At 47.6% G+C, this 19,971-nt stretch overlaps 3 protein-coding genes across 3 annotated transcripts; 2 read left to right on the top strand and 1 right to left on the bottom strand.

Annotated features, from left to right (window-relative positions):
* Positions 1-735: 735 nt before the first annotated feature.
* On the bottom strand, positions 736-3,015 carry F5891DRAFT_1194421 (uncharacterized protein; the record flags this gene model as incomplete). The annotated part of the gene is made up of 7 exons (XM_041367926.1): positions 736-894; positions 957-1,507; positions 1,559-2,144; positions 2,195-2,536; positions 2,599-2,705; positions 2,748-2,918; positions 2,949-3,015. The coding sequence occupies 7 exons, from the start codon at positions 3,013-3,015 to the stop codon at positions 736-738; spliced, it is 1,983 nt and encodes a 660-aa protein (XP_041220789.1).
* Positions 3,016-3,827: 812 nt separating this feature from the next.
* Positions 3,828-4,721, top strand: F5891DRAFT_1194422 (uncharacterized protein; the record flags this gene model as incomplete). The annotated part of the gene is made up of 4 exons (XM_041367927.1): positions 3,828-4,310; positions 4,358-4,450; positions 4,497-4,645; positions 4,694-4,721. The coding sequence occupies 4 exons, from the start codon at positions 3,828-3,830 to the stop codon at positions 4,719-4,721; spliced, it is 753 nt and encodes a 250-aa protein (XP_041220790.1).
* Positions 4,722-8,997: 4,276 nt separating this feature from the next.
* On the top strand, positions 8,998-9,221 carry F5891DRAFT_934618 (uncharacterized protein; the record flags this gene model as incomplete). The annotated part of the gene is made up of 2 exons (XM_041374023.1): positions 8,998-9,034; positions 9,091-9,221. Coding segments are annotated over 2 exons (168 nt in total), but the record flags the coding sequence as incomplete, so codon positions are not given.
* Between the last annotated feature and the right edge of the window lie 10,750 nt (positions 9,222-19,971).

The raw sequence follows: 19,971 nt of genomic DNA on the forward strand, positions 1-19,971 counted from the left end.
GGCGTGGGAATATTGCGCGCGCGCAAGGCACGAGAATGCGTGACTAGAAAATGATTAGCTTTTGAAATGCAAAGATATTGACCTGTATGCGCGAAATGCGCGGAACTAGATCTTGCTGACTGCTCCCCTCGCGGTGGGCTCCAGTTGTAGAAACAACAATACAATGAGGAACAAAAGAAGCTCCTGACTGTATCTGTAAAAGTTGTAAGGTCGCGCGCTGCCTAGTCTGCGTTACTTGAGAAGCAAGTGCGTTCGACCCTATAGGGGAAGTGAGTGCAGCAAGGATCTAGAAGTGTGCGCTTAAGCGAAGCGCAAGAAAGCGCAGGTGCGCTTAAGCGAAGCGCAAGAAAGCGCAGGTGCGCGCAAGGTACAAAGGCGCGGGAACGCGCGCGCGTATTAGCGCGAAGCGCGGGAAAGCGCGCGCGCGTATGCGGAAATGAGAAACTAAGCTTAAGTAGTGATATAAAGCAAGATAAGAGATATAAGAGTGCAAAATGTAAAGGAATAGCTTTCTACTATATTCTGCTAAGTAGTAAGTGGGTAGTAACTAGTAAGTGAAAAGTAGGAAAAGTAGGTCCCGTGTAGTATGTACTGCTGGTGCTTATATAGCGCGCCTAAGCGCGCTCATGCGGAGCCGAAGCGCTACCGAGTAGGTATGTAAAATATATATGAGTGAGAAACTAGGATAAAAATAAAGGTGGAACTATGCTAATAAAGGAAATGGAAATATACATACTAGGGAGCTTGGTGGACAGTGGATGGATGCATCTGGATGGCTGGCGCTATAGGGCGCGCAAGCGTGGGAACGTGCGCGCGCGTATACATCGTGAAGCGCGGGGATGGTGCGCGCATGGCGCGCGTTGCGTGGGAAAGCTGCGCCTCATATAGAGATAGCTGCGGGTAGCGCACAGAGTAATGCTATGAGTTTGTGCTGTATACTCCTTGGTGAAAACTACCATATCACGCCATGAGAGGCATGATTCTCTACACCGCGCAGTTCCGAACCACGAGATATCGACTCCACAGGTAGTGAAAGATGTACGGGATCTATGTCTTTCCTCGAGTTGAATTTTTCCTTGGGATTCGTCGAAAACCTTGGCCAGGACCTGCGATGGGATCATGGAAGCACATATGGAAGTGACTGACTGCGGAACTGGAGATTCGAAGAACAGGCCGATGGAAGGGTGCATGTGGTCTTGCATGATAGTTATTCCTGGGAGGAACTTGACATTATCCCAACAGCGACTGCCAACGTAGCAATATATTCCATCCAGCCTCTGAGCGCACTCTCTATCCAAACAATCACCAGAATCTTCCCCTCCGGTGAAAACCCATTCGCCATTGGGCGAGCGAATGAGAAGAGAGTCCCGTGTAGGATCTTGGAGTTTCCCGTGTATTACGTGATCGCTCACCGTCTTTGATGGGTCCCAACAGTCCTTGATTACAAGATTTTTTTTATCGTGTGCGCCCTCGACGGTGAAAACACGTGTGCCTTTGCCATGGAGACCTAGTCGCTCATCAAAGGAGTATACCATTCGGTTATACAAATAAGGCATACCTATTGATCGGTGAAGGTAGCCAACCAGATGGAACTCTGAGTCATCGCACGGCGCTCCGTTCTCTTCTTCATCCTGCCAATACCTCTTATCGTCCCAAACCTGGACTGCGGCGGGAGGAACACGGAAAATGTGAACATCGTATCCCAGCCACGAAAAATCTGCCTCCGTAAAGTAATTCATCACCTTGGAAAATAATTTGGGATCCGAACTTATGTCGAGCGCTTCGGAGTGAAGGCTTCTGCCGCGCGTGAACACAGACAGGCGAAGGGCTGTTCCGCATAAGCTTAGACAAGGGAACCATTGGCGATGAGGCTGGTGATGAAAGACGAAAGTAGCCTTGTCAGCGAGCTGTGTAATAGCACTCATCAAGAGCCTGGGACTATCTTCCCACTTCACCTCCATGATGGAAATGACGTGGGCCCACTTGCTTTCCTCCGAATTGCGGGAAATCAAGATTATATCGGGACTGCGAGTGGCTTCCAATGCAGTCCTGTTGAATGCCTTCCACACGCGCAATCCAATATCCTCAGGAATGGCGCCACCTTTCTTGAGATAGTTTTTGTACCTGCGGCTTTGAATTGTGATCTAAAATCAACAGTAAGGTTTTGGTAAGTAGAAGCGCCGGCATCACATACCTCATTGAAGAAGTTGGTAAGACAACTCTCAAAGGTCTGATCGAGTGGGGTGCCAGCTTCCTCCAACCAATTTTTGCGCTGTAATGGTAAGGGAGCTTTCGAAGCAGCTGTCCATTCATATGTTCCTTTGGTCTCCGTGAGTACACCATTCGGTCTGGCCCAGCGTTGAATCATCGTATTGCATTGTGTAGGGGAGAGAAACTCATCAGCGACATCAATAAGACGATTGTCGCACCAGGGAAGGTCGCAGATCAAGAGAGAGCCGATCTCTGCCTTCATGGCACTATCAATATCTCTGTGCTTGAAATGGTGTTTCATGTCTACTCCCCAGCTTGAATCTATCTGCAATTGCCAATTTTTTGGTGTAGAAGTGAAATGGTCCGCGGGAATGGGCTGGAACTTACTCTCTGGCGAAAGTTATGGATGAGAGATGGGGAAATGAGGGAACAAATGCTTGGTTGTCCTTGTGCAATGTCATACCCGCTACTAGTTGTGGCTGTGGCATCCTGCACTTCCCTTGATGAGTAAGTCATTTAAGTCTTTGGGAACTCACTGATGCCATTTCCCAAGGCTGAGACAACTGAGACAAGGAGAAGGCGAAGAGGCAGTTGGCCATTGGTTGGCCATGCAACGTAAGCGATTTTGCCCACGCCAATGTAGATTTGATAGATAACAAGAATAGAAAGGAACTTGCTGACGGCAAACGTTTTCAGGCATTGGATGCCTGTTGCCCGATGAGCGGACAACATCATACCTTGCTCCACGCAGTCCATCAAGCTCATCCATGAAGCTTTGAAGCTCGAAGGACTACTATTTACCATGATTGTTAAATTTCAACCAAAGTTTGGTGCGTCTTCTCAAAACGTTGTTCGAGGACTAGAACAGCGTGCCCACCGTGATCATTAATCTACAGATTGCCCAGAGAAATACCAACCAAAGTAAGAAAGGTAGGCGTTTCCGTGCCTCAATGCATGGCTTCCTTGAAACATGTTGTGTGGCCATGGTTTGGCCATGGTTTACCCATCACCAAAGTTTCCAACTGCAAAGTCTATCGACTGCCTTGTAATGCTCCCCGATGCTGGCTGATGCAGCCTTCCAGGGTTCTACTGTCATGTTATGGGGCCTTTGGCAATAGACCACGTAACGCACCTTTCGCGTTTCCCAGCTTCTAATCATAAGAACTTGATAAGCTAATTTTTGTCCCACAACATCAGACCGGAGTCTCGATTATTTTTGCTGGCTTTGGCTTGGTTTTCATATTATTCTTAACATCCGCGGATTCCAGAACCATCACACCCAGCTGAAAAGCTCAACATTGCAACACCAAAAGTACGGTATGTATTATGGACTTTGTTGTGAACCCGAAATACTTAGTGCTCATATACTTCCGTCAAAGAAGCAATCTTTGACATTACCCCAAATCGATCGCCACAAAAGTTTTTTTTGTTGCAAGTGCCCCACGTCCCTGTCTCCTGTACGTACGTCATTCCATTCAATTCCATGACAACTTTATAGCGCTCGTCGTACGCAACCACATGGTATTGTTTCTGCCCAATATAGCAGTCCAGTCTAGCTCGGATCATAAATGATTTCAATTCTCAGCATTGCTCAACTCATCTGCTCACCTCACACCATGCGCAACACTTCCAATGCTATTTCTCCCTTCTATGACCAGGAGCCTGGTGCTCCACCGCCATTCCCCCCAATGCTCACGGACCAACTCGAACTGTTTTGTAAGATCCATCGCCCAACTACACTTATTGCCGATGAGATCCTAGCTCCCAAAGCAAGTTCTATCATTACTACTGTGGGGACCTCGCCCACATGTGCCCCCAAGCTGAAACTTACAAAGCGATCACACAAGCGTGGTCACCGTTCCTCTCCGTACTCAAAAGAGGTTGCTCGAACTTGCTCCCGTTCCATGACACCTATATCCTCAGATTCGCCGGGTTCTTCAAATTCTTCTTCAAATGGCGACTCCTCGACTCCGGTCGTGCCATTACCGGAAGATTTGAAGATCCCCAAACCTCCTGGCGAACCTGGTCGCCCGGGGCGTGGAGGATACACGCTCTACGAGGCATTAAATTGGAGTCCGAAGGCATATGCAAAGTTCAAGGTTTCTAGTGTCTGTCTTACATTGCAAACCCACTCACAATGTCCAAGAAGCATGTGCATAACCTAATTGACGACCATCTTGAGACGGCGAAGTGCTCATCTGCCCAAAGTCCTGCACTCTTGAAGGTTGTACGGAACAAGGTAAACAGTCTTGATTGCAGTGGTTCGTGATCTCATGGCGTAATAGGCTGTCAGCGAGTTTCCAGAACTTGAGAAATACATCAACCTATGGCCCGTGAATGACATGATCATGTCACGCCTGAAGTACACGTCAGGTCGTGCCAGGCGGAAACTTGTGGAGATGGCTGTGGGTAAGAGTAAAAGTGATCATCTAAGGTGAGTTTTCAATCTATGTCAATAGCATCATGACTGACACCTCTGCAGGAAAACTAATCTACGACATGCCTTGTAGATTTACTAATGTCATACTTGTGGCCTTCATGAAAATCTATATGGACATCAACCGCACCATTTGCATCTTCATTCTACAGAAACTTGCGCACTTTGCACGAAACTGCGGAATTGCACAACTGCATGAAAGATAAAGTCGGGCAGGATAATAGTCCTTCCCTGCATCAGCCTACTTGTTAACGAATATTCTTTAGCAGTCTGTACGCTTGTCCTATTGGTAGGAAGCAATTGTTATTATGTTCATTTGAATTGGATAAGACTCCGTGGTTTTCCTCGTTGTGATCAGGTGGGTTTTGTGTCAGAACGATGTTCTTTTTACACGCTGAAATCTCACAATCATATTGATTTTGAATATATGGCATTAGAGAGAAGGAGATCAACTTGTAGTAAGTTTCCGTTACACATTCGGTACGTAGGTCACAGTAAAGAAGTACCAGCGCAACGTTTTTGAGGACGTCATGAACACTCAGTCTACTGTCAAAGCGAACGTTCCACGCGATACATTTTGACGAATCACAGTCTTTGTTCACGGTTGAGGCGAGTGCCATCATGGACACATCACGACACCGTTTTGTGGCATATGGAGTAAGATGTCTTGCACGGCATCACTCTCCTGTAGCTTTTCGGGAGTGATATAGCACATGGCTGGCCGGCGCATGACATCTCGTGAGTCGTCCATGGACCTCAGGGATGAGGGAAGTCAGACGTCCTTGCCGTTCAGCGTGGCATTGATAGCTTCGAGTTGGTTTGTTCTTCAAGACCGAAACTGCCTCAGCACAGTAAGGGGCCAACAATACAGCCACTGGACTCAGAGGGATGTATCCGGCCAGTGGTGCAATCACAGAATCGAGTGTGTTTTGATTGACCCATGTGTGACAAGTTGATGCTTGTATCCTGGTATGCAGAGCTCCATATGCTACGAAAGCGGTGTTGTGATGTCCTCGTCATCAAACGCAAACAAGACCGCAATACTGGACATTCCCAGACCAGACAGCCGAGCACGGCTGCTCCGAGTCAGTCGGTCAAGTTCGCGACACGTAGAAGATGTATCGCGTGAAACATTCAGCTTGAGAGCAGATGGAAGCTGAGTGTTCACGACGCTCTCAACAGCGTCGCGCTGGTGTTTTTTTCCTGTGAAAAAATGACCTGCGTATCGGGCGTACAACGGAAACTTACCATAAGTTGATCTCCTTCTGTTGCCCACGCACCGACGTCATCTGTTCAAAATGAAAAGAGTTCGCTTGTTTTAGCGCGCGGAGGAGCACACTTGCACTAGAAAGTTAGTCTGATCAGAGCTAAGAAAACAGCTAGAAAAAGTGTCATTTAGGGTAAGAAAAATATTGGTTGACATACATTGATTGAACAGTAAATGTATTTGACGTACCCGGGTGCCCGTCAAGAATTACGAGTATGAAAGACTGCGAGAGAAACTTTCAGAGTGCCAGCGTCAGATAGAGACAAAGTTTTGGTGCATGCATTCCGCTAATTGCGACTACTATTGAATATTTATGGCCAACCGAGTCGAGCACGAATGTCACTTGATGCTCTGATGTATTTGCAGTAGTAGAAGATCTTTGCAAAAGAGAAAAGGAATCCTCACGCCGGATTCCTCCGCGACTCGCGGTCACCGTTGTAGGTACAAAACTGTTACTCCTACTAAGAGGGTGGCCATAACATGCCAGCATACTATAGCTGCTGTATCTGAGTGCTCGGCAGCCGTAGACTTGGTTAATATCTACATTGTTTGTGATTGCCTGTTCAGATTTGCGCGAGAAAGACGTTGAGCGAGAACGTTGACGAGAAATAGGGTGAGTTTCTTGCGTATTTTCAAAAGTTACTCTTGTAAGGATCACGAAGCATAGCATACATGTAAACTCGTGTATCTTGTCCTTTCTGAAATCGAGGGGGGAGTAGGTCGTCGTTTATACCAACTGTCGACACGATTAAAATATGATGGACGAGAAGCGGGGGGAAATGCGAGTGGTGTGGTAATCATACAGTGCAATGGTAAATCTAAACACTAGATACAGCGTTATGAAACAGCGGGGTAGCAGGCATAGAGCTGGAGTCAATGTTCAAAACTATGTGGTGTGAAGCGCGTCTAATATGCCGATCTGAGGTTTGAACTTAAGGCTGCAAAAAGTGTATTAAAAAAGGTTGAGCGTCAGTAAATCAAAACGGACTCGCCCTACATCTCATCGACCTCGCACTCCTGGCGACATGAATGCATTGGTTTCGTACTTTGTGCCAATACGACCGAGCACAGCTGTTCAGGCGGTCAAGCGATGATGACATATCGCGTAAAACATTCATCTTGACAGCGGATGGAAGCTGAGTGTGTATGACGTTTTCAAAAACGTCACGCTGGTGCTTCGGCCCGTTGAAAAGCGACGTAAGTAGCGAGCGTGTAACGGACACTTACCACAATTTGTTCTCCTTCTCTCTTTCGCGCACCGACGCTGTGTGAAAAAAGACTATGCGCCATCTAGAAGGGTTTCGATATATTCCAGCGCGTAAGAAGAATGTTTAGGTTTGTCTGATCACGCTGAACGAGGTCAGGATGTTCGCCAGATCACAGTGAGGGAATCAGCTAAACGATGGTCGAGAGATTCAAGGCGAAATTGTGGACACTTCCACAAACAAGATATTTTCTGAGAGTCGGCGAGTATCTGCTTCCACTAAGTTCAAGACAGCGCCGATTGTGAATGAAATTCAACTTTCTCTTAAGCTAAAATGTGTGTGTGAAAGATACACGATAATTGATCAGGAATCCACTTACTTCGTACCAATGAAACGAGCGTTCGGGATGCGCGGGGATGTGTGGTATGATCCTGCACGTCTCGATCCATCATCCAGTTGTGCAAATCTCCGCAGAACGACACGGCAGACCTTTACAAAGACTCGATTCAATCCAATGGTCATTTTGACTGTATGTAGAGTTATACATCCGTAATCGTAGAAGGGCGGGGCACTATGCGCAAACGTACCATCTTTACCTTTACCTCTTTAATGGGCCCGTTTAAAAGCTGTTGACACAATTCTTTACTGTGTTCCATCAGGGCATAAGCTCCACGAAGGGACCAAACGGGCAGCTTTTTAACTGTAACCGATGCGCCAAATGTTCAAATAGACGTCGTCGATAGCATTGAAGCACTCACGGAAAGGAAAGGCTGTGAACATAGCAGCTTGAGAAAGAAGATGTTTGGCTATATCCAGAAGTTCAAAAGTGTCGTTTCGTGTAAGAAAAATGTTTAGACTTACACAAGAAAGACTTGCCTGATCACTTTAGATGAGTCTTGAGAATGTCGATATGATCGCCCGATTACAATAAGGGAAAAAGCCGCAGGGAGAAAGGGTTTCATCCTGCTCGACTCAAACCATCGCCATATTCGATTCAGTAGACATCCGACTCTTGCGTAGAGGGGGCAATTACCGATGTGGCTGGTACCGAAGTCCGAGGTTGATTACATGTCGCGGCTGACCGAGCGAGCATTCACTGCTCAAAGTTCAGCTAGAAATGTGTCAACACCGGGAGGTATTATGTAGAACCAGCCCATACACGTGGGTAAACGAGCCTAAGGGAACATGAGATTGACACGACGAGCACGATCGTAGCACCTCTAACAGTCGACTCGATTGTGAGCGGGCGATTTGGTACATGGTCGTTATACATAGTCGCCAAAGATGAGGAAAAATCAGCGTGCGGCTTGATTAATGATTTGGAACATACTTGTTTTCCGGGGCGATGTATAAAGCTTTGTTGACATTGATTGAACAGTAAATGTATTTAACTTGCCCAGTCCAGGCCCTGTGCAAGACAAAGTATGGGAAGCTGGGACATCGGCAAGTCCGTCGGCACCTCAAGCGGAGTATAGTGAGATGTTAGGCGGCGGGGGGATTGATTGAGATGGCCGTTCAAAACATTCAGCGGAGTTTAAATTCTGCCCGGAGGTGCCGAACTGGCCAAATCTTCTGCCTCAATGTTATACAACAACCCTACGGGCCCCCCTGGACCCGTTATTTTATTCATTGACCTTCCTCCAGCCTGTCCCCATGATTATGTTGCCCTAAAGTCTGGTGTCATAAGCTTAAGGCGAACGACTCGGAACTTCTCAGCAATTTGTCCCTCCCGTTCTCCGCTCAGGTTCTCTGTCGCGACATCGTGTATTGTTTTACTGATTGCCGCTTTGCGTCTGAGTCGTAGACGCGTCCACTCTTTGCCTCTGCCGCCTGGCCCTCGCGGTTTACCTATTTCTGGGTAATGCACTGCAACTGGACCTTGGCTCACATATATTGCCTGGGGAAAGATTTATGGTGGGTGTCTCAAGGTCTCTTTAAGCGCTTGTATTTAATTTTATCCCCTTTCATAGGCAAAATCATTCACTGTCGCATCCTCGGGATCGATATGATCATTATAAACTCTGAATCGATTGCGCGGGAGTTGTTGGACAAACGTTCTGCGATTTACTCGGACCGCCCCGTCATTCCCACCAATGAGATGTACGTCTTGCTCTCATCACTAGTACGGGCGGGCGAATTAGATGGATTACATCAGCGAAAACTGGGCACCAATACGACAATTTGACGACATATCACAAAGTTTTCGCTCATCGTGATCGCTTTGCTCGCAATCTACCACACTTTTACCTTAATTTTTCCCCAAGCATGAGAGTTCTCGCATCAGGACTTTCATCGGCATAGACATGGTCAATGATGTTTCCCGGGGCACGAGAGCGCGGGTGACATACGTCGTCCTTGGCCTAGGCTATAATGAAGGTGAATATTTCTTCCCGCTCGCTTGTCGCTGTGGAACTCAATTGGCAAAATAGCAAACCAGGATTCTTCCTCCCGTTCTGACGAGCCTGGTTACTCGGCATTCGAGGCAGCTTTCCAACGCTTTATAGACTCGTCACTCGTAGAAGGTTGGCGGGTCCGATTTGTTCACACTTGAATCGCTCACGAGTCACGACATGCATGGCCTCGGACTCCTCAAAATATAGAGCCATTCTCCTCGTTAGAGGTGCTGTGGATGAGTTTCCCGACGCCCTAATATGTTTTGAAGGTCGATGGTATGGCTTGAACCGTTTCGTATGCATCGCACTAGTCTTCTGGCGACTCAGAGAAAGTGATTTGGACTCCATGAGTCGTTCAATAATACGATCAATCGAACTGACTTATTGTTCTAAATTATTCTTATAATACAAGATCTAATAAGGTTACAGATTTTGAGATATGGAGCAGAGGCTCCATAGATGATTATAATCGATTCGCGGATGCTGACCTGGTAAGGACCAGACCTGCACAAGCAAGTCCGTCTGATGAAATGTAGAAAAACAGTTGAGCAAGGGCATTTGCGCATAGGGCCAATGTTCAGACTTAGACGAGAAAGACTTGGCTGATGAGTTCCGAAAATGTAGAGATGATCGCCCGATTACAGTGAGGCGAACAGCTGAATGAGCGTTGCGAGATATTCATCATGTAAGAGGACTCGCGCGATAAAGACTTGTCTGATCACGCTGAACATGCCTTGTGAGATTCCAGCGCGCAAATCTTGAGACGCTGACAATCGCATATGGTGAGTCATAGTGGGCGCGACTGCCACCGATGCGGGAGAAACCTGAATTGGAGTGTTGGTGAGGTGTGCTAATGGATGTGCGGTCGTATGAGCTGCAGGGACCTGGACCTGGGAATGGCTGCCACACGCCCATTATGTGACCACTTTCTGCATCGTCATCGCTGTCCTCTCTGTAAGGCTGCGAAGCATGCTGAGGTCGCAATACTGATGGCGGGGGCCCACCAGAATGATGAGAGGAGCTGGAACCTTTGTCTTTCTGCGCGAAAGATGCGTTGGGTGGCACATAGGGAGATGAACCACGTGCAGCGAAAGAGTCTCGAGCGACGGGTGAATGTCGTACCTTCCGTGGCTTTGTAGTGTCTTCGTTCGCGACCACCTCTCCGTGGCTCGCAACATCCGAGAAGAGAAAGCACACCGATCAATCCGAGTATGCCATAGGCTACCCAACCGCCTGCGCTTATTGAAATCTGAATGAGCTGTTAGCATTGGACTTCACGGAGACAGGTAGCCTTACAGTTAAGGTCAAAATAAGTAGCAGTCTTTGAAGTCTGTAGTGTCTCACAAATAAAGGACCAGGCTGAAGACGACATTGAATGAGCCAAGGACCAACCTATTCAATTGCTTCCTTATCGCAGTGAAAACGAAAAAAAAACAAGATGCTAGATTATTAGGACTCGATGCAGTCGGGCGAATTAGCATGGATAGCGGGCGATGAGCGGGTGATGAGTGGGCGATGGGCGATGGGCGGGCGATTCATTTAGTCTGTCCACAAAACTTGAAATTTCGTCTTCACATTTTGTCCCTGGTGCAATCATCAAATTTCCCGGGCGTCCAATTGTCGCACACAACTTTGAAATATTAGCAAGCATGTGGTCATATCCCAATTTTCAAGTTTTGTCTGGAGTTTTACGTGAGAATGAAACTTCAAATTTAAGCAATCACATAAAATATGATTATATTTCTTATTGTCACTGACATATTGTCGATGGGGATATGGTGGTGAATACTTCATGTTTTGTATTCTGCACAAAACACCGCCAAATTTTAAAGTTATGTTTCCATCTTTATGTTAGTTTACATTTCAAATATTTTCTTCACATTTTACACAACATATAAACCTCTCCTAAATATCGATGACCCCGATGTGAAATGAGGATATTCAAATTTACAATTCAGGCACAAGGAAGCTCGTCACATCATTCAAGGGTCACAAATCATTCAACTCGTCACTCGCGTGGACGCCCGATGGCACACGCCTTCTCACAGGTGGCAATAGTGAAGATCCTACTGTACGCGAATGGGATACGACAACCTGGAAGCAGGTCGGTGATCCCTGGACGGGCCACACCAATGAAATCAATTCCATTGCCGTTCATCCTGCTGGCACACTCGTTGCATCTACATCTAGTGACAGCCACACCCGTCTCTGGCAGCTCTCCGACCGACAAACCATTGCTGTCTTCAAGCACTCACTCGCCAATTTATGCGTCACTTTCTCCGTGGACGGCAATCACGTCTTCAGTGGAGGTTACGATGAGATGATCTCAGAGTGGGCAGTACCTCAGGGTATACATCCAAAGGCATGTTTCCGTCTCTGGCTCATATGCCACAAATCGAGCATGCTTCTTGCAGACTATTGCCACCACAACAGTCCGCGATGCATGCATAGATGGTGACTTATCTACTGACGAAGAACTACTCGTGCAAGATATCAATACCGATGCGAACGACCACACTCCCTACGTCCATCGCTCAAAGGTATGTTTCCGTTCTTGACTCATATATACCACAATTAGAGCATGTCGTGCAGATCCTAGCCATCACGACCTCCCGTATTGCATGTCTAGATGGAGACTTATCTACCGCCGAAGAACTACTCACTCAAGATATCAACATCAATCCAAACGACCATACTTCCTACGCCCATCGGTCATTCGTCATGGCACGAAAATACGACTGGGACCGCGCCCTTCTGGATGCAATCAGGGTGAGAATCATCACCGCCTTATACAGGGCTAACTCGACAGTGACATAGTCCATCAGGATTCAGCCCTCATTGACGGGCTATATCTCCAAGGGCATTGCCCTCTGTGGAAAAGGCCGCGTCCTGGATGCGAGGGCAGCATTTGATGTTGCATCCATGTACACGGACCAGGATTCAGAAATCACACATTTTCTGCTATTGATCAAAGTATGACACATTTACCTCGCATACTCTTTCCCTCATCGCGTATTTCAGGCCATCGCGCTTTTCAATGCAGATCAACATGACGAGGCAATCCTGCTCCTCAAAGAGCTCGCTGCTGGTTGTCCAAATGCCGACACTCTCGCATGTGATATTGTGCAAGTAAGTATCATGCATGCTTGGTCATCAACACTCATCTTTACAACTCGCACATTAGGCATATCTACATGTTCAACCCAGAATCAAAGCCTTGGATGGCGCACGCTACGACGAAGCTACTGACTATATCACTGCCGCTCTCGACTCTCGCAATTCATCATCGAAATCGAACATTCATGAAATCTATGAGGATTTGGTGGTGGTACGTCAAGATGATGCATGTATAACGCTTTTCACAACTGGATATCTTGTCTAGCTCTTTGGCTGGGACCTGAAGTTGTTGTGGCGAAAGGCACCCCATAAACGGTGTGATGCACTCCTTCGGGCGGGTAAACTTCAAGATGCCGTGAAATTATACCAACACATGATGACTTCGAGTGACGAAATCACCAAAGGCGACTGGCTTGATTGGTCCAATGGCGAGTCTAGAACCCCTAATATTGCGCAAGAGACAATCCTCACCTGTATTCCTCTCAGATTTCAAACAGCAATGCAGCGCACTCTGCGCTGCCAATGGAGAGGCTGCCTTCGCTGCAAGCGATTACGACAAGGCTATTGACATATATTCAATGGCGATCGACCTGGATTCTGCATCCGATATCTTCTTTGCAAGTCGCAGCCAGGCAAAGTTAAGTAAAATGCTGTAGGAGGATGCGCTCCTCGACGCGCGAAAGGTGCGATGGCATCCACATTCTAGTAGCCCATGTTGACTTTGGCGATGCATAGGTCACCGAACTCAATCCTTCGTCTCATGTCGGGTACCAGTTGTCACACTCAGCGCTGCGTGGCGCGCAACGATACGAAGAAGCCATCGAGGCCTTCACAATCATGTGGTCCAAGTTGGACGACGCTCCAGAAGTGCAGATACGAGGTAAGCCATGGAACATTACTACCTCGTCTCGAAATGCCTATCTTGTTCTGCAGATCTGCGTCGGCAGTACGTCCGTCCATCGGAAGCAGAAGACGCTATTCGAGGAGCGGTTTGGATTGAACTCAGCAACGCCCCCCTTCGTCTGCTCAACACCTCTACGGGTCTTTTGTGTGACCGAGCAGCACAGCTGAACTTCTTCAAAACAAGTCCAGAATACAAGGAGCTTTTGTCATCCATAGCGAAGCGTTCGGATCTCGAAATGGAACGCATCAAGGGGGTGGTGGCGACGCACTTCCGTTGTGTTTTGCTATCACATAGGTGGGAAGAGACGGAGGCGCTGCTGCACCACATCCAGGACAAAGTGGTGTACGAGCTGGATGGACTCGGTGGCACCGCGAAACTGCAGTCGTTTTGCAAAGTCGCTCGTGATGCGGGGTATTTTTGGGCATGGATGGATACATGCTGCATTGATAAGAGCAATAACGTCGAGCTTCAAGAATCGGTCAATTCCATGTTCGTCTGGTACCGCCACTCAGCGCTCACCATAGTCTACCTATCCGATGTTCCTCCTTCATCCAAGCCCGGTGCACTGGCGAGTAGTGTTTGGAACAAATGAGGATGGACATTTCAAGAATTCGTCGCTCCGAAAGTCGTTATATTTTATCAGAAGGATTGGTCGTTGTATCTGGACGATCGCTCTCCCAACCACAAAGAGTCCCCAGGAATCATGAAGGAGTTGGAGGATGCGACGGGAATAGATGCACAGGCCCTGACCTCCTTTCGTCCAGGGATGAGAGACGCTCGAGACAAGCTGCGATGGGCATCAAAACGTGTCACCACGATGCAGGAAGACATCGCGTACTCGTTGTTTGGTATCTTTGGCGTCCACCTGCCTGTAATCTATGGCGAGAAGAAGCAAAATGCCCTCGGACGGCTCCTGCAGGAGATCGTGGCTAGATCGGGCGACATCACTTCCCTGGACTGGGTCGGACGATCGTCCGAGTTCAATAGCTGCCTTCCAGCCGACATCATCTCATATGCGGCGCCGCCATGCTCCCTACCATCATTGTCTGAAGATGAGATTCAGACAGCAGTCTCCTCGTTGCGAAGCATTGTGGCTGTGGATTCAGCTTCAAAGTTGTATAACATACTCGAGAACATGAATGTTCCCGTCTTCGCCAACTGCAGACTCCGTCTGCCTTGCATCGCATTCCGGGTCATGGAAGTCAAACGCAAGCGGGGTCATACTGCCCATTCCACGTATGGAGTGAAAGCAGATGGGCTTCAAGACTTGCTGATCACCACGGACGAGACCCTAATTCAATTCTCGCGCACAAGGCCCACTCAGCAGGCATTCTTTCTTGTCCGTCCATGGGACCGCCGTCTCCTCGGGCTGCCTGATTTTTCAGAGCAGTTCACCTTTGCAGACAAAGGGGAGAGCGTAGGGTATTGGTCCGAGTCCCAGTCTGGATTAGACGTCAGGTCCAGCGATTCACCTGGAGGAGGGGAATTGTCGGTTGACTCGGACGCTCACTCACGATCATTGCGTTTGATGGTTCACCTTGGGCAGGCTTTCGGCGCACTTTTGGTAGCGCAGCAACGCGTTGGAGAATACAAGAGGGTCGCGTCGGACCAATATATCATTGCGCAGGTGAAAGACCCGGCTTCGATTGACACGAGCTCACGCCCGTTGTGCCTTCGGCACAAATCGAAGGAGCGCTACGCGCTCCTTCAGGGGAGAAAAATGAGTGTTGTTCCTTCGTCACAGGAAGCCAAGGAGGGCTACGCCCTCCTTTGGCTTCCTGGCCTCAGGCTGCATCCTAATAAATTGTGCATTTTGAATGATTTTGAAATATATTTATGAGCAGCTTTTCAAAGAACTCAAAAGTACAATAGTACATAAGATCAGTCAGTGCTATGTTCTTTGAGCAGGATTTTGACCAATGTAAAAAATACAAAATATGTAACAGTATCATTGAATGTATTTGTTTTCCCATTTTTCCCTGCCTCCCATCTAGGGATCAGCAGGGGTATGGGAAACTTGAGGGTAGGGGTAGGGGTTTGGATCTAAAGACCCCTGTACCCCTGGGAATATATCCCCAAATTGATTACCATAGGAGTGATGGATAAGTATAAAATTTTGAAGTTGTACATTTGCCTTCAAATGGTAATATATGTGATTGGAAAAAGTGTTACCATGGGGTATACCCATGCTAATCCCTACTCCCTACTCCCTACTCCCTACTCCCTACTTCCTACTCCTGTCTCCCGTCTCCCGTCTCCCGTCTCCTGTCTCCCGTCTCCCATCTCTGTTCTCTCAGTCTCCCATCTCCTGTCTCCTGTTCTCCCATTTCCCCATTTTCCTGTCATCACATTCTCTGGTTTTTGAGTCTACATTGTCTTTGTCTCCTTTTTTTATTTGAATCTTATCTCCTGTCACCACATTTGTTATCTCCCTGTCTGTAATTGTATCATATGTTGTTCCATTTATGTACATATACAGTCACTACTAATAATTGCAGTAGGCAAAACACTCAAATCCTGTTGTCCCCCTGCTCAAACACATTATTTAATGCCATGTACACATACAGTTACCAATGTTGTTGCGCAACATTCCCAATGGGTGACGTTGTTTGAGTCGCCGCTCGAAATATACATGAAAACCACGCGAGTTTCCAAATCGAGGTTAAGCGAGGTAAGCGAAAACCACATGGCCTTTGGCGAAATACACGAAATACGCGCAAACCACGCGAGCGCGCGAAAGTTCCCGAAACCGTTCTACTTTACTTCTTAGACTAGTCCACACCCGTTCTGCCTTCGGCACAGGTCGCAAAAAAAGAGCGCTTCGCGCTCTTTTTAAGCTCCCTGGCCTCAGCTTCATCCTAATAATACTTCTGAAGGCTGCATCCTAATAAATTGTGCATTTTGAATAAGATCACACCTCAATCATAGTGGATTTCGAAGAAGAGGTACATTTCTGAGCAGCATTGCAAAAAAACTAAAAGTACATAGTACATAAGATCAGTCGGTTCTCTATATATATATAAGTACATCAATCATTCATACGATCTGTGAGTCCTCTAAGCACTTCTGTATATACTACATTGGTTGTGTTTGAGCCTTCTTCATGCTCCGGAAATATTGCATACACTCTGTCTGGGTGAGTGCAGCGAGACAAAGCCACATACAGCTGTCCATGACTGAAGACCAGAGTCCGCAAATTAAGGCCAACCCACTTGACACTTTGACCTTGTGCCTTGTTGATTGTCATGGCAAATGCGAGACGAACAGGGAATTGGCGACGCTTGAGGGGAATGGGGTTGTCTTCAGAAGTGGCATCCAGGGTCATGCGGGGGATGAGGACTGTATTCTGATTCTCTTGGTGGGCTGCATCAACTCCATCTCTAAGAATACGACACCTGAGGACATGAGTGGTCCAAGACAGGAGAATCATGCGAGTTCCATTATAGAGGCCTTCAGTGGGGTTTAAATTGCGCAGAAGCATGAGAGGGACACCTGCTTTGACCTCCAATTTGTGCAAAGGGAAGCCTGATGGGGTGAGAGTGTGAAGGAACTCTGTGGGAATGTAGTCGTATTCCCTCTCAGCAACTGAGTCTGCGCTGGTGAAGACTGCTTTATCTCCGGGGAATGATTCAAGAATAGTCGTATTGATTTCATCCACATCTGTATTCTTTGCAGAGAGGATGGTACGTTCCAGGAAGAAGGTATCATCTGGGGGAGGATGCCCAGGGAGCAGAACTCGAGAGTATAGGGCATTGATGAGAGACTGGACATCATTGTTGGTGCATCGCATTTGGATTGGGAGGGTCACGGTTCCATCCCTATCTGTGCCCTTGCCAGCACCAATCTCAAGGAGCCACTTTGCAAATTCATCAGAGGCGGGATCTTGACCAAGCCGCATATTTGTCTTGAGGTGGACGATGCGAAGCTTTGGCCATATGCGAGATCTGCAAAAGGTAGCACCCACTATCTGCTCCCTGGATCCATGAGGCACCACCGGCAGGGTTTGTCTGAAGTCTCCTCCAAAGAGTATCGTTATTCCTCCAAAATCAGCATCTACGTCCAGAAGGTCACGCAACGTGCGGTCGAGGCATTCCAAAATATGACGATGAAGCATGGGGATTTCATCGCAGATGATGAGAGAGGTGGCTTTGAGAAGCTCATGGACGACATCTCCTTTCTTGATGTTGCAGGAGCTGTCCTCATTAATGGGAATAGGAATTTTGAATCGTGAATGAGCTGTGCGTCCACCTGGCAGGAGGAGAGAGGCGATTCCAGAGGAAGCCACGCATAGGACGATCTTGCCTTCAGCGCGGATTTTTGAAGCGATGAGCTTGCAGAGATATGTCTTTCCACATCCACCTGCGCTGTGGACAAAGTATGCGTGTCCAGGTCTTTGATCATTATGTTGCATTGCATCATCGACTACCGCATCAAAGACCGCCCTCTGCTCGGCATTGAGAGAATTAACTCCTGGTTCTACCATCTGCTGAAGCTGCTCCCGGTCATACTGAAGCTGCTCATAAATGAGCTGGTTGCCCTCCATTACACCCCATCTTGCTGCCATTTGAGACACGGGCATTTGAGGGATCGCTTGCAAAGACTTTCCATTTTTGCGAAGGATGCCATCGATGAGATAGAGACCATAGTTGTGGACCTCTTCTTCTGCAGGGTCTGCTATGTTGAATGGTGGTCGAGAGAGATGGTAGCGCAGATCATCGCACAGATTATTCTTGAAGCGGTTCCAAAGGTCATCAGGGCTTGTAGGATTGCAGTGTATGAGGATGATGGAAAAGAGATTTCGCATGCCATGTCCAGTGCTCATATGAGAGGCATCCTGCAAACACTGGATCCATTCATTATCGTCTTCAAGCAGACCCCTGCGCCGACATGCTTCCTTGAAAGTCTCGCACACAACCCCTTGAAATGTCCGTAGGTGCTCATAGGAGGTGGCTCCTTGAAAAATAAATATGGTGAGTTTTATTGATAACAATTGTCATAGATGTCTCACCTTTTACTACAGTCAAAAGCAATCTCAGGTAGAAGCGCTCTCCAGAGCCAGGGGCAGCAGAGTACATCCTTCCAATCGCCATTCCACGTTCGCGTATCTTCCATGCTGTCTTCTTCCACACAAATTTTGAGGGAAAATCCTGATAGAGGTAGTCATGGGCTCCAGCTGCCACCAAGTTTGCGTTGGCATTGGCTTTGAATCATCCAGTGAGGTGAGTCTCTTTAGCAGCTGCGCGCTCAAGAACATCCTGGGCATCATCATCAGGGTCATAGAACACCATATGTTCGTCTGGGAGGTGGACCGGCAAGCGGTAAACAGAGGGCCACTCGAGATGCATCTCGTTTTCTAAGATGCGCCATACAGCCTCAATTGAGCTAATATACCTGGAGTCAAGGTATGATTTGACCTCATCCACCGGTTCTCCCATCTCCAAAGTAGCACGGTCATTTCCTTTGTAGATATACTTATGGATGTACTTGACAGAGTTGATAGAAGCGCAGACTTCCAGATTTATGTGGCAGTTGAATTCCACCAGCAGTTGGGGAGGGTGGGGAACCACATCTTTGTTGGTGAAGACGACATCATTCTTCTGGATGGTGCGACCATTGTCGGGTCTGGCATACTCGGGATAGCCATCCTCCTTCATCACAGTCTCTTCACAGAAAGACTTTGGATAATGTTTCTTGCACTGTCCATTCTCCAAGCAACGCTGCGGAGAGCAGGGGCCATGGAGCATATATTTTTCCACAGCCTCATAGAGTTGTGGATGGACATTTCTGTCAGGGATCTGGGCGGAGATGAAGGAATTGACCTGCTCTACGGTGCGTTGTAGAAACAACAATACTGAGAGGAACAAAGAAATGCTCCTGACTGTATCTAAAAAGTTGTAGGTCGTGCATTGCCTAGTCTGCGATACTTGAGATGGCAAGTGCATTCGACCCTAAAGGGGAAGCAGGTGCAGCGGAGATCTAGAGGTACGCGCTTCAGCGAAGCGCGAGAAAGCGCAGGTGCGCGCAAGGTACGAAGGCGCGGGAACGCGCGCGCGTATTAGCGCGAAGCGCGGGAAAGCGCGCGCGTGTAAGCGGAAATAAGAGAGACTAAACTTATGTGAAGATATAAGCAAGATAAAGGATGTGAGATGTGTTGTGCTAATGAATAGATTTCTACTGCGACTTTCTAAGTAGTAAGTACTAGGTAAAGTTGGGTGAAAAGTAAGGTAAATAATAGTATGTACTGCTGGCACTTATATAGCGCGCCTAAGCGCACTCATGCGGAGCCGAAGCACTACCGAGTAGGTATGTAAAAATATATATGAGTGAGAAACTATGATAAAAATAAAGGTGGAACTATGCTAATAAAGGAAATGGAAATATACGCACTAGGGAGCTTGGTGGACAGTGGATGGATGCATCTGGATGGCTGGCGCTAT

This window comes from Suillus fuscotomentosus (assembly GCF_016647785.1).
Source record: "Suillus fuscotomentosus strain FC203 chromosome Unknown F5891scaffold_69, whole genome shotgun sequence".
Classification (NCBI taxonomy): Eukaryota; Fungi; Basidiomycota; class Agaricomycetes; order Boletales; family Suillaceae; genus Suillus; species Suillus fuscotomentosus.